The 11,762-nt window shown below is 32.1% G+C and overlaps 1 protein-coding gene across 7 annotated transcripts in view; it reads left to right on the top strand.

Moving 5' to 3' along the window:
* nahoda overlaps positions 1-11,762 on the top strand; it is a 157,260-nt gene that overhangs the window by 9,354 nt on the left and 136,144 nt on the right. For all 7 annotated transcript variants that reach the window (XM_067088861.1, XM_067088860.1, XM_067088859.1 and 4 more), the window contains exon 2: positions 2,667-2,712. In XM_067088861.1, coding sequence (XP_066944962.1) covers positions 2,667-2,712 — 46 coding nt within the window. The remainder of the gene's footprint in view (positions 1-2,666; positions 2,713-11,762) is intronic.

Here is an 11,762-nt window from a genome sequence, read left to right as displayed (position 1 = left end):
ATGCTGTATGAGCCGCAGCCCATGAAACTCTAAGCCAACCGAAGTGGCCTGTGTTGTTACATTGCCAGGAGCACGATTATGGCTAACTTTAAACTTAAATAAAATAAAAACTATTGAGGAGGCTAGAGGGCTGCAATATTTGATATGTACTAAAATAACTAAAAAGTAATGAACATGGTTGATGCAACTTCATAGTCTTCTCTGCAACCAAATAGCTCTCTCTCTCTCTCTCTCTCTCTCTCTCTCTCTCTCTCTCTCCCTTGAGTTCAAGAATTCCTCTCACTTTTTTAATACGCTCATCACTGCAAGCCTTGAATCCAAATGGGAAAGAAATGAAGAAGCTCTTTCCCTCCGTGGAAGGATTCGAACCCATAGAAGGAAGTAGTACATTTATTCCCTATTTGGATTCAAGGTTTGCTGTCGAGAGCATATCCAGAAAGTGAGAGGAAATCGAGACGCTTAAACATCATTGAGGATGTTAGTGTACGAACAAATCCGGAACTCTCTGCTTCATTCTGTGTTTCCCTAGTAGTATTTAAAATTATATTTTGAAAGGAACTTTTTTTTTGTTTTTTTGGTTTATTAATATTTTGTAAGAAACCCATTTATTTTGTTTTTTGTTATTAATGTTTTGTAAGAACCTTTTTTTTGTTTTTAATATTATCTTAACTCATTCTCTTACCCTGAGAGAGAGAGAGAGAGAGAGAGAGAGAGAGAGAGAGAGAGAAAGAGAAAGAGAGAGGACCCACGCCCATCATTCTCATACTAATTATAAGTAGAAATACCATAATTACCATAATGCAACAAATGAATGCTCTAATAGAAGTGAATTAAGACTTAATTACATCAAGAATTCTTGCTCATAAAGTCTAATTACGGAACAGGAATATAAGTCCATTTAAGATTACCGCCATCTTGGAAATACAGTACAAAAACGTTCTGAAAAGAGAGAATTCCGAGGAATGTGGCCATAGGCCTAGCCATGCCTAGGCCTAAGGAGAGTGCTACTTTTCTAGAAAATGAAAAATAACATTATGAAAGGAATGAATGCAGAGAAAAAAATATTAATACACATAGAGAAAGCAATTAGGGGTCGATATATTGAGGAATGTAGACATAGGCCTAGCCGTGACTAGGCCTAAGAAGCGTGCTACCTTCTAGAAATTAAAAAAAAAAAAAACAAGGCCATATAATACTAAAAATAAAAAATAAATTGTGCAAAAGAAAGGATACAAGGAAAAAAAAAGGCAAATAAAAATAAATAATTGTGAATCGATGTATGGAGAAATATATTTATAGGCCTAGCCACGACTAGGCCTATGAAGAGTGCTACCCTCTAGAAACAAAAAATACAAAAAATTGAAAAAAAAATGAAAAAGAGAAAATAATCATAAATAAACAAATCAGGAATCTGTATATATATGTATATATACTGTATAATATTTATATAATCGTAAAAAAAACATTAAAAAATCTCTCTCTCATTCCTTAGGCCCTTCGGGCCTCATGGTGACCCATAATTCCACCGGACTCATATATATAATATTATAAAGTCCCGTCGTGGGCTTCGGCGGGAGTCCTGGCCCGTCCGCGCGCGCGCGCGCATGCGCAGTAGTAACTCTCGAGGCTTCATGAAAGCCTCGTAAAAAAAGTACGCCAGTAGTGCACGTTCGGACTCGGTACGAGTGACACGCTCTCTCTCTCTCTCTCTCTCTCTCTCTCTCTCTCTCTCTCTCTCTCTACTGTGAAATTATTGACTTGTTTGTAGACTGATATTTATTTATTAATTTTATTGTCTTTGTTTTCAAATAAGACTTTTTTTGACTGATATTTATTAATTTTATTAAATTGATAATTTTATATATTTATTTATTTTTTATGTATATTTTTAGGCCTCCAGCAAGAGACGTTTTCAGATTAAGTCAGACTGATATTATATATTAATTTTATTAAAATAATAATTTTATTAAAATGATATATGTTTTAGGCCTAAAACAAGAATTTGACATTTTAATGTGTTTAAAATGATTATTTAAAAAATACTTGACCAAAAACATTTTAAAAATATATAAATAAATACTGTAACATTGTTTTTTTGAAAGTTAATTATCATAAACAGAATTAAAAACTTGACTTAATATTTTATTTTTGAAATATTAATAATTTTGATCTCAAAAATCTACAATCCCAAAGACATTCTTTTTAGAATTTTATTTTATTTTTAGTATTTTTTAAAAATTTTAATTTAAATTTTATTTAGATTTAAATTGAAAATATTATTTAAATTTTTGTTTAATTTTTTAAAATAAACACTTAAAGTTTGCCAGAGGGACTTAGTGGATTATAAGTAATTGATTTTTAAAAGTAAATTACTTTTTATAAGGAAATTACTTTATAAGTAATTATTTTTTTATAAATAATTACTTTATTATAAGTAATTACTTTTATTTATAAGTAAATTACTCATTTATTTTATAAGTAAATTACTTTTTTAAGTGAATTACTTTTTATAAGTAATACTTTTTATAAGTAAATTACTTTATTTTCAGTAATTACTTTTTATAAGTGAATTACTTTTTATAAGTAAATTACTTTTCATAAGTAAATTACTTTATAAGTAAATTACTTTTCTTATTTCGTCTAAAGTGTTCAATTTCCACCTTCAGAACGGGAGCTTACTTGACAGCTTACGGAGGGTTTGCCGCTGTAAAGGTAAGTCTTTTGAATACGAATTTTAACGGTTATTTTTGACTCTGGTGATTTGGTGGATGGGTGACCTTATTTAAATACAAATTTTAACGGTTGTTTTTGACTCTGGTGGTTTGATGGATGGGTGACCAGATTTAAATATGAATCTAAAAAGATTTTTTACCCAGGTGATTTGGTGGACGGGTGACCTAAATTTAAATTAAATTTTAGTGGATTTTTTTTTACTGTGGTGATCCATTGGATGGATTTTTACATTATAGTGGCTTATGCCAGCACGGGCTCTTGCTCCAACATTACCCATGAGGTGTGGTATCTAAAAGAGAGTATACAGGAGGCCTAGGTTGAAAAATGAAAAAAAATATTGGAAATTTATTATAGAAAATATTAATTTCGGTTGAATAAATTGATGAAATATAGAAAAAACTATATTTTTGGCATCCGTCATAATTAAATATCTTAATAAATATTGTAATTTCGAGCCTATTTGGTAATTGATTACATAAAATATTTATTTCAATATATTAAATTTATTCAATACTAAAAAAGATTTTAGAAAATATTAATTTCGGTATAATAAGATGATTAAATACTGAAAAATATATATTATAATTTTGGCGCATTTTGAGATAATTGTCTTAGTAGATTATAGAAAAATATAAATTTCTATATAATGAGATTATTCGATACCGAAAAATTATTTTAATTTTTGCGGCTGTTATACAGTAGATAATTGTCTGAATAGATTATAGAAAATATAATTTCAGTAAAGTAATTGCATTAAATAAAGGAAAAATTATTTCATTTTGGCATATGTTATAGATAATTGCCATAATAGATTATAGAAAAATATAAATTACAATATAATAAAATGATTAAAAACTGAAATATATAATATAATTTTGTTGCTTTTTGAAATAACTCTCTAAATATATATAACTTGTTATTTATAATTAAGGGATTATCCACATTGGCTCATGTCTCATTGTAACCCCCGAACTGATTGGCACGATAATTCAAACTCTCGTGGTGGGTCTATAATTATATGTCGACGTTTTCGTGGATAATTTTGATAATTATATGGGAAAAATGGTACATGAATTATAAGGATAATTTTCGAAAGGAGTTAATTGTGTATTTTTTCATATAATTATCAGCATGACTTTGGTGTGGTTTAATTAATAATTATTCGTTATGCCGTTGAGAATTTCCTAGATTATATTTACGGATAATTCTTTGTTATTTCGTTGATAATTTTCTAGATTATATTGACGTATATTCTTCGTTATTTCTTTAGTGAGTTTCTAGATTATATTTACGGATAATTCTTTGTTATTTCGTTGATAATTTTCGAGATTATACAACGTAGCATTTCGGGAACTTTTTAAAATGCTACGTTTAGCCGAGTTCCAATTAATTGTTTTTGTTTTTTATTTTTCTTAGTTTTCTGTTAAAGAAAACTATTGTGCCGGCTTTGTCTGTCCGTCCGTTCTTTTTTCTGTCCGCACTTTTTCCTGTCCGCGCATTTTCTGTCCGCACTTTTTCTGTCCGCGCATTTTCTGTCCCACACTTTTTCTGTCCGCACTTTTTCTGTCCGCACTTTTTCTGTCCACTTTTTCTGTCCGCACTTTTTCTGTCCGCACTTTATTCTGTCCGCACTTTTTCTGTCCGCACTTTTTTCTGTCCGCACTTTTTCCGTCCGCACTTTTTTCTGTCCGCACTTTTTCTCTCTGCACTTTATTCTGTCCACTTTTCCTGTCCGCACTTTTTTCTGTCCGCATTTTTCTGCCCACACTATTTTGTCCGCACTTTTTTCTGTCTGCACTTTATTCTGTCCGCACCTTTTTCTGTCCGCACTTTTTTCTGACCGCACTTTTTCTGCCCACACTATTTTGTCCTCACTTTTACTGTCCGCACTTTTGTCCGCCCTCAGATCTTAAAAACTACTGAGGAGGCTAGAGGGCTGCAAATTGGTATGTTGATCACCCACCCTCCAATCATCAAACACACCAAATTGCAGCCCTCTAGCCTCCTCAGTAGTCTATTTTATTAAAGGTTAAAGTTAGCCATAATCGTACCTCTTCTGGCAACACAAAAACGCAGGCCACCACTGCTGGCTGAGAGTTCCATGGGGGGCCGCGGCTCATACAGCATTATACTGAGGCCACACGAAAGATAGATCTGTTTTCGATGGCCTTGATTATTAGACACTGTACAGAAAACTCGATTGCGCCAACCCCTTACGCTCCTTTTACTGCACCTCCTTTCATATTCTCTTTCTTCCATCTTACTTTCCACACCTTCCTAACAATTGATTCATAGTGCAACTGCAAAAGGTCTTCCTCCTGTTACACCTTTCAGGCCTTTCACTCTCAATTTACGTTTCAGCGCTGAATGACCTCATAGGTCCCAGTGCTTGACCTTTGGCCCAAATCCTATATTCAGTTCAATTAAATCAATTCAGTACTATAAGAAGTCGTTCAGTATACCAAAGTTGGGATTTTTTGGGTATAGTGGCAAATGCCAACTGGTTTTATTCTATTCTTCGTGATAATCAAAAGTGTTGTTTCTGAAAAGTGGCTGAGAAGCAATACCAGAAATGCCAAAAATTACCGAAAATTATGATGCTGGTTAAATCTTTCAAATTGTCAATACTTATTTGTTTATCGTTCAACTCTACCTAATTCTACTTGAATTCAGCTCGACTGGTGAATTTGCAATCAAATATATTTATAAATAAATTAGTATACTTAAAAATATATGACAAATTATAACAAAAAATCCCTGAATTTTTCAGGTTAAAAATTATGGAGCTACGTGCCCCATTACCGAGCCTTGCAAGTTTGTCAAAAAATAGTTGTTTATCATTTAATTCCATCAACTTCTACATAAATTCAGATTGAACGATGCATTTACCATATGATTTATCAGTAAATTAATTAATAAACAACAAAAATATATGAAAATTGGTGATGATAATCCCGGAATTTTCAAAATAAAAGCATGGTATTATTGACAGTTTCAAATTCGTCAGAAAAATATTTTTATCATTTAATTCCACCAAATTCTTCATGAATGCAATGTGAATTATGCACTTACCATATAATTTATTGATAAATATATCAGTAAACGCTTAAAAATATTCAAAATAATAATAAAATTCTTGGGATTTTCAAATTAAAATGATGGTACTAGACGCTTTCAAATTTGTCAATAATTATTTGTTTTTCTTTAAATTCCACCAAATTCTACATGAATTTAACTTTAGTAATGCATTTGCCATAGAATTTATTAATAAATAAATTCCTAAACACTAAAAAAAATATTACAAATTATAATAATATGGGATTTTTCAAAATGAAATGACTGAACCTTTCAAGGCAATAGAAAAATACTTGTTCATAATTCAGTCCTACCAAATTCTACCCAATTCCTGTTGTGGGTATTTTTTGACGTACGTCGTTCATTCATCATTCATTCCGCTTATTCACCCGTCATTCACTCCCTGTCTTTCCCTCATTCATCATTCATCGCTGCGTCCGATAACCTGGTAATTTTTGGAGTGAAGAATTCGCTATGATGGTGAATTAGAGATTTTTTGGTAAATAATTTTAAATGTATTTTTTTAGTTTGTTTTTGGTTATTGGTGTTTAGTTATTCATTAGATTGAATAATAATAATAATAATAATAATAATAATAATAATAATAATAATAATAATAATAATAATAATAATAAAGATTCACAATTATATGGTAAATTGTATTACTATGTAATTATAATAATAATACTAATGATAATAATAATACTAATAATTACAGTAATAATATAAATAATATTTCATACGAATAATAATAATAATAATAATAATAATAATAATAATAATAATAATAATAATAATAACGAAAATGTGTTAAATATTTTGCCTAGTCCAATTGTGGATATTCGTAGAGAGAGAGAGAGAGAGAGAGAGAGAGAGAGAGAGAGAGAGAGAGAGAGAGAGAGAGAGAGAGAGAGAGAAGGAAGGCTGCAGGAATATTGGGTTACAGAAGAAAGGGGAGAATTCTGGAGCTTAATGATAGGGAGGATAGGATCTGTTTCTGTTAGTTTAGTGGAGCAACGACTGAAATAAGGTGTGTGTGTTTGTGTGTGTATTTGTGATGATTTTATTGCCTATTATTTTGTGAAAGATGTGAAAAAATAAGTAGAATGATAATGGACACTTCAATTGTATTGTTTTGCAATATAATATCAACACGATTTATGCAAAGGTGATGTTGGAGAAAAAAGTTATAAAAATAAATGAAATAAAAGACTTTTGAGAAACCAAGTATCACTAAATTCCAACTTGCAACAGACGTCAGAGACTTGGTTCTAGGAGCAGGGGGTCACAATGTGGCCTGAGGACCCCCCCCAAAAAAAAATCAGTCGATATACCCCTTACCTGGTCTTCAGTAGGGATAATTACACCCTACGAATGGCTACTCTGACCTTGGAATTCTCAGGATTGCAGGCCATTACCTCGAGAGTGGCCCGCCTCTCTTTCAATTACCTCCGAGATATATGGCCTCAAGGAGGCCTCAGGAGGTTATTTATAGACCTCTTCGAGGTCAAAGGCTGGAGGGAATTGGGAGATATGGAAGACTGAAATGGTTCTGATTAACTGTTTCGGGTCACGAGTTTTGATGATATTTTACGCGTCGTTTTTGGTGAGAGATTTCTTCTCATATGTTGAGTAATACCTCGTGGTTTAGTGGTTATTATTCATCCATCACCGGAGAGAGCGATATAGCCCCGGAATCGATCCTGAGAGTGGGGTAAATGGCATAAGAAATATAGAATCGTCCAATATACTGATTAAGTCTTCAGTCACGAGGAATACTTATATTGTGCGCCTTATTTTTGCTGCTAGAATTCTTCTCATATGTTGAATAATGCCTCGTGGTTCAGTGGTTATTATTCATCCTTCACCAGAGAGAGAGATATAGCCCTGGAATCGATCCTGGAAGGGAGGAAAATGACCTAAAAAATATAGAATCTTGAGTCATGAGGAATATTTCATGTGCTATTTTTGCTGTTAATTTCTTTTTGTATATTAAATAATATCCCGTGGTGCAGTGGTTACCAGTCGCTTATCACCAGAGAGAGAGAGAGAGAGAGAGAGAGAGAGAGAGAGAGAGAGAGAGCCCCGAAATCGATCCCATGAGGGGGGGTGGGGAAGGTCTGAGATCTGTCCACTGGCAAACCCTTTTTCAAGGACACATTATGTAATTTTACTAAAACTCTCTGCTTAGAAACAAGTGAAAGGTTGGAGGCGTGACATTCTCTCTCTCTCTCTCTCCCCCATTTGAAGATCAAGGTTTATAGATTAACGGAGAAAGGTCAGGCACTATGTAGTGCACCTGGCACTTAGTAAAATGTGGTGGGTTGCAACCAGGGCAAAGAAAATATAAGAAATGGGAAGGTTGTACCTTTGTTGTGCCAAACGCTCCACAGGGGGAAAAGGGTTGCTTTTGCTTGTAAATGAAATAAAACTCTTCTAAAACGCTGAGAGAGGGGAAGGATATACCTTTGTTGTGCCAGCTTCTCCACGAGGGAAAAAGGAGTTGCCTGTGATAATGAAAAGAAAATAATTAAGATAAAAACATCCTTGTTGTACCTTTGTTGGGCCAGATCTTCCACCGGGTAAAAAAAGGGTTATGATTATAAAAAAAAAAATAAAAAAGATTTACGTTGCTGTTAAGCCAACCCCTCCGCAGCAGAAAAAGGAGTTGCCTATAAAAAATAAAATAAAGTTCTCCTACAGTCAAGCCAACTTCTCCACAGGTGGAAAAGCTTTTGCCTATGACAGTAAGATAATAAATTAAAGAAAAATACTCCATTCTGTAACCTTGTTGAGCCAACCCCTCCACAGGGAAAAAAGGAATAGACAATCATCATAAATAAAAGCCTCCTTACTGTACCTTTGTTGAGCCAACCCCTTACATGGGGAAATGGAGTTTCCTATAATAAAAAAAATAGCTAAAATAAAACTTAACTTCATTTCAGGTAATCTTCTTGTTGAGTCCACATTTGTTAAGTCAATTTTTCCACAAGATTCTTAGATTCTTTGACAAGAAGATCTTAAATTCAAAATTCCTGATTTTCAATACCCATGTTGAGCTTTGATCCACAGGAGAAAAATTACTTTGTTTTTTAATTTGTATGAAAATAAGAAAACATATTTAAAAAAAATACTCCCTGTTGTATGCTTTGTTGAATCAACTTCTCCACAAGGGAAAAAAGGAATTCTTAGTATCAGAAATTAAATGAGGTTTTCTTGAATTACTTTTTTGTTGAGTCATTCCTCCACATGGGAAAAGGGGTCACCTTTAATAAAAGAAATAGTTATAAAAGAATAAAACGAAACCTACCTTCAATTGTTGTCAATTTCAATGCATCCGAAGCCTCCGTAACCATGGCAACATCTCCCAAACACAGATGTTGAAAGATATTATATCAAATCATTTTTCCAGATAATCTTGTTTTTTTGAGTCCAGTCAATTTCTGAAATGGTTTTTTTTCTCAGTTCTTGAAATGGGCTTTGATTCTGTGATTCTTCAATTCTTTGATCCTTCGATTTGTATTACTTTGATTCCTTAATTACTTTTTTTTTTAATTTGTAATATAAATCCCTGAAAATGATTTTTTTAGGAATAATCATATGATATATATATTTGGAATATATAAATATGAAATATATTTATAATGAGGTATTCTTGCAAATGGACCTTAATTTAGGAATGAGGTCAATTCCTGAAATGGTCCCTTTAGGAATGAGGTCACCTCCTGAAATGGACCTTTTTGGAATGAGGTCAAAGAAATGGTTTAGGAATGAGGTTTTCTCCTGGAATTACTTTTTTTGGAATGAGGTCAATTCCTAAAATGGTTTTTTTAGGAATGGGGTCACCTGAAATGACATTATTTGGAATGAGGTCAATACCTGAAATGGCCCCTTTAGGAATGAGGTCACCTCCTGAAACAGTAAAAAAAAAGTTCTTTTGAAATGGCCCAAATAATGTTTAGAATCAGGTTTCAATTTTGAAATGGCTAATATATTTGCTGTTATTAATTTTTCAATGTATTCCTCAAATGCTTTATTTTTTGGAATGAGGGCATTTTTATCAAATGCGTTTTTTTGGAACAAGGTCATTTTTCAAATGCTGAAATGGCAGTATTTTTAATGAGTTCAGTGATTATCAAATGGGCATTCCTCTTTTTGTATATTTATCAAATGCTGGTCAGTTTTTGAAATGGCATTTTTTGGAATTTAGTTAAAGTTCCTGAAATGGATATTTATCAAATTTGGAATTAGTAAATTTATCAAAATGGCTTTCCTCTTTTTTATCAAATGAGCTTTCGTCTTTGAGTATATTTATCAAATGGCATTTTTCATTAATTTATTAAATGCCTTTGAAATGGTATATTTAGGAATGAGGTATATTCCTGAAATGGACTTTCCTCTTTCAGTAATTTGAGGTCTCTTTCAGTATATTTATGAAATGGTCCCTTTAGGATTTATCAAAGGTCACCTCTTTCAGTATAATCAAACCTGCTTTTGGAATGAGTCAATTTATCAAAAATGGTTCCCTTTAGGAATTATCACCTCCTGAAATGGACCTCTTTTTATTTATAAGGTCAACTCTTTCAGTATATTTAAAATGGTTTTTTTAGGAATGAGGTCACCTGAAATGACATTATTTTTAAATGAGCTTTCCTCTTTCAATATTTAAATGGCTTTCCCCTTTAGGAATGAGGTCACCTTTCCTGAAACAGTATAAAAAAAAAATATACTTTTTTTCAGTATATTTATCAAAGCTGCTTGACCTTTCAAATAATGTCTTTAAATTTATCAAAGTCAGGTTTCCTTTGATTTTCCATGGCTTTCAATATTTATCAAATGCTCTTTATTAATTTTTCAATGTATTCCTCAAATGCTTTATTTTTTCGTTCAGCATTTTTATCAAATGCTGCGTTGCTTTTTTCAGTGTGTTTTTTTAGTATTTTTCAAGTGCTGCATTCCTCTTATTAGTATATTTATCAAATGCTGCTTTCCTCTTTCAGTATATTTATCAAATGCTGCTTTCCTCTTTCAGTATATTTATCAAATGCTGCTTTCCTCTTTCAGTATATTTATCAAATGCTGCTTTCCTCTTTCAGTATATTTATCAAATGCTGCTTTCCTCTTTCAGTATATTTATCAAATGCTGCATTCCTCTTTTTAGTATATTTATCGAATGCTGCATTCTTCTTTTAGTATATTTGTCAAATGCTGCGTTCCTCTTTTTAGTATATTTTTCAAGTGCTGCATTCCTCTTTTTAGTATATTTGTCAAATGCTGCTTTCCTCTTTGAGTATATTTATCTAATGCTGCATTCCACTTTTTAGTATATTTATCAAATTCTGCATTCCTCTTTCAGTACATTTATCAAGTGCTGGTTTCCGTTTTCCTGTAAATTTTTTTCCAAGTGCAGACAATTTTTACCAGTTTAGATCAAGTTAAAACTTTTCTTTTTATCATATTTGTCTACAGTAATATTCCTTTCTTTAAAAATATGTCCCAAGGGGCCTTTCCTCTTTGTATATTTAAAATGCATTTCTCAAATGCTGTATTCCTTTAGTATATATGTCACGGCCAAACTCTTTCAGAAATCGGCATTCCTATTCGGGTATAAATGCATTCCTCTTTGATGGTTTATCAAATGTTGCATTCCCTTTATATATTTATATATATATTTCCGTTTATATATTTTTATCCAAGTGCAGACATTTTTATAGTTTATATAGTTAAAACTTTTATTTTTATATATTTGTCTGTAATATTGTTTTTTTAAAAATGTGTGTGTGTTTGTTTGTGTTTGTGTGTGTGTGTGTCACAGCCAAAGATCAGTGAATTCAGGAAATGGCCGGGGTGGAAATCCCCGAAATTTTCGGAGAAATCGTGAAATCACCATTTCACTTAGCTAGAATTAAACACGGCGAAACAGTGATTCATCTACACTGTTTCGCTGTGTTTAG

Source organism: Macrobrachium rosenbergii, chromosome 45, assembly GCF_040412425.1.
Source record: "Macrobrachium rosenbergii isolate ZJJX-2024 chromosome 45, ASM4041242v1, whole genome shotgun sequence".
NCBI classification, from domain to species: Eukaryota; Metazoa; Arthropoda; class Malacostraca; order Decapoda; family Palaemonidae; genus Macrobrachium; species Macrobrachium rosenbergii.
The sequence above is the reverse complement of the archived record's forward strand: the minus strand, read 5'-3'. Positions and strand labels throughout refer to the sequence as shown.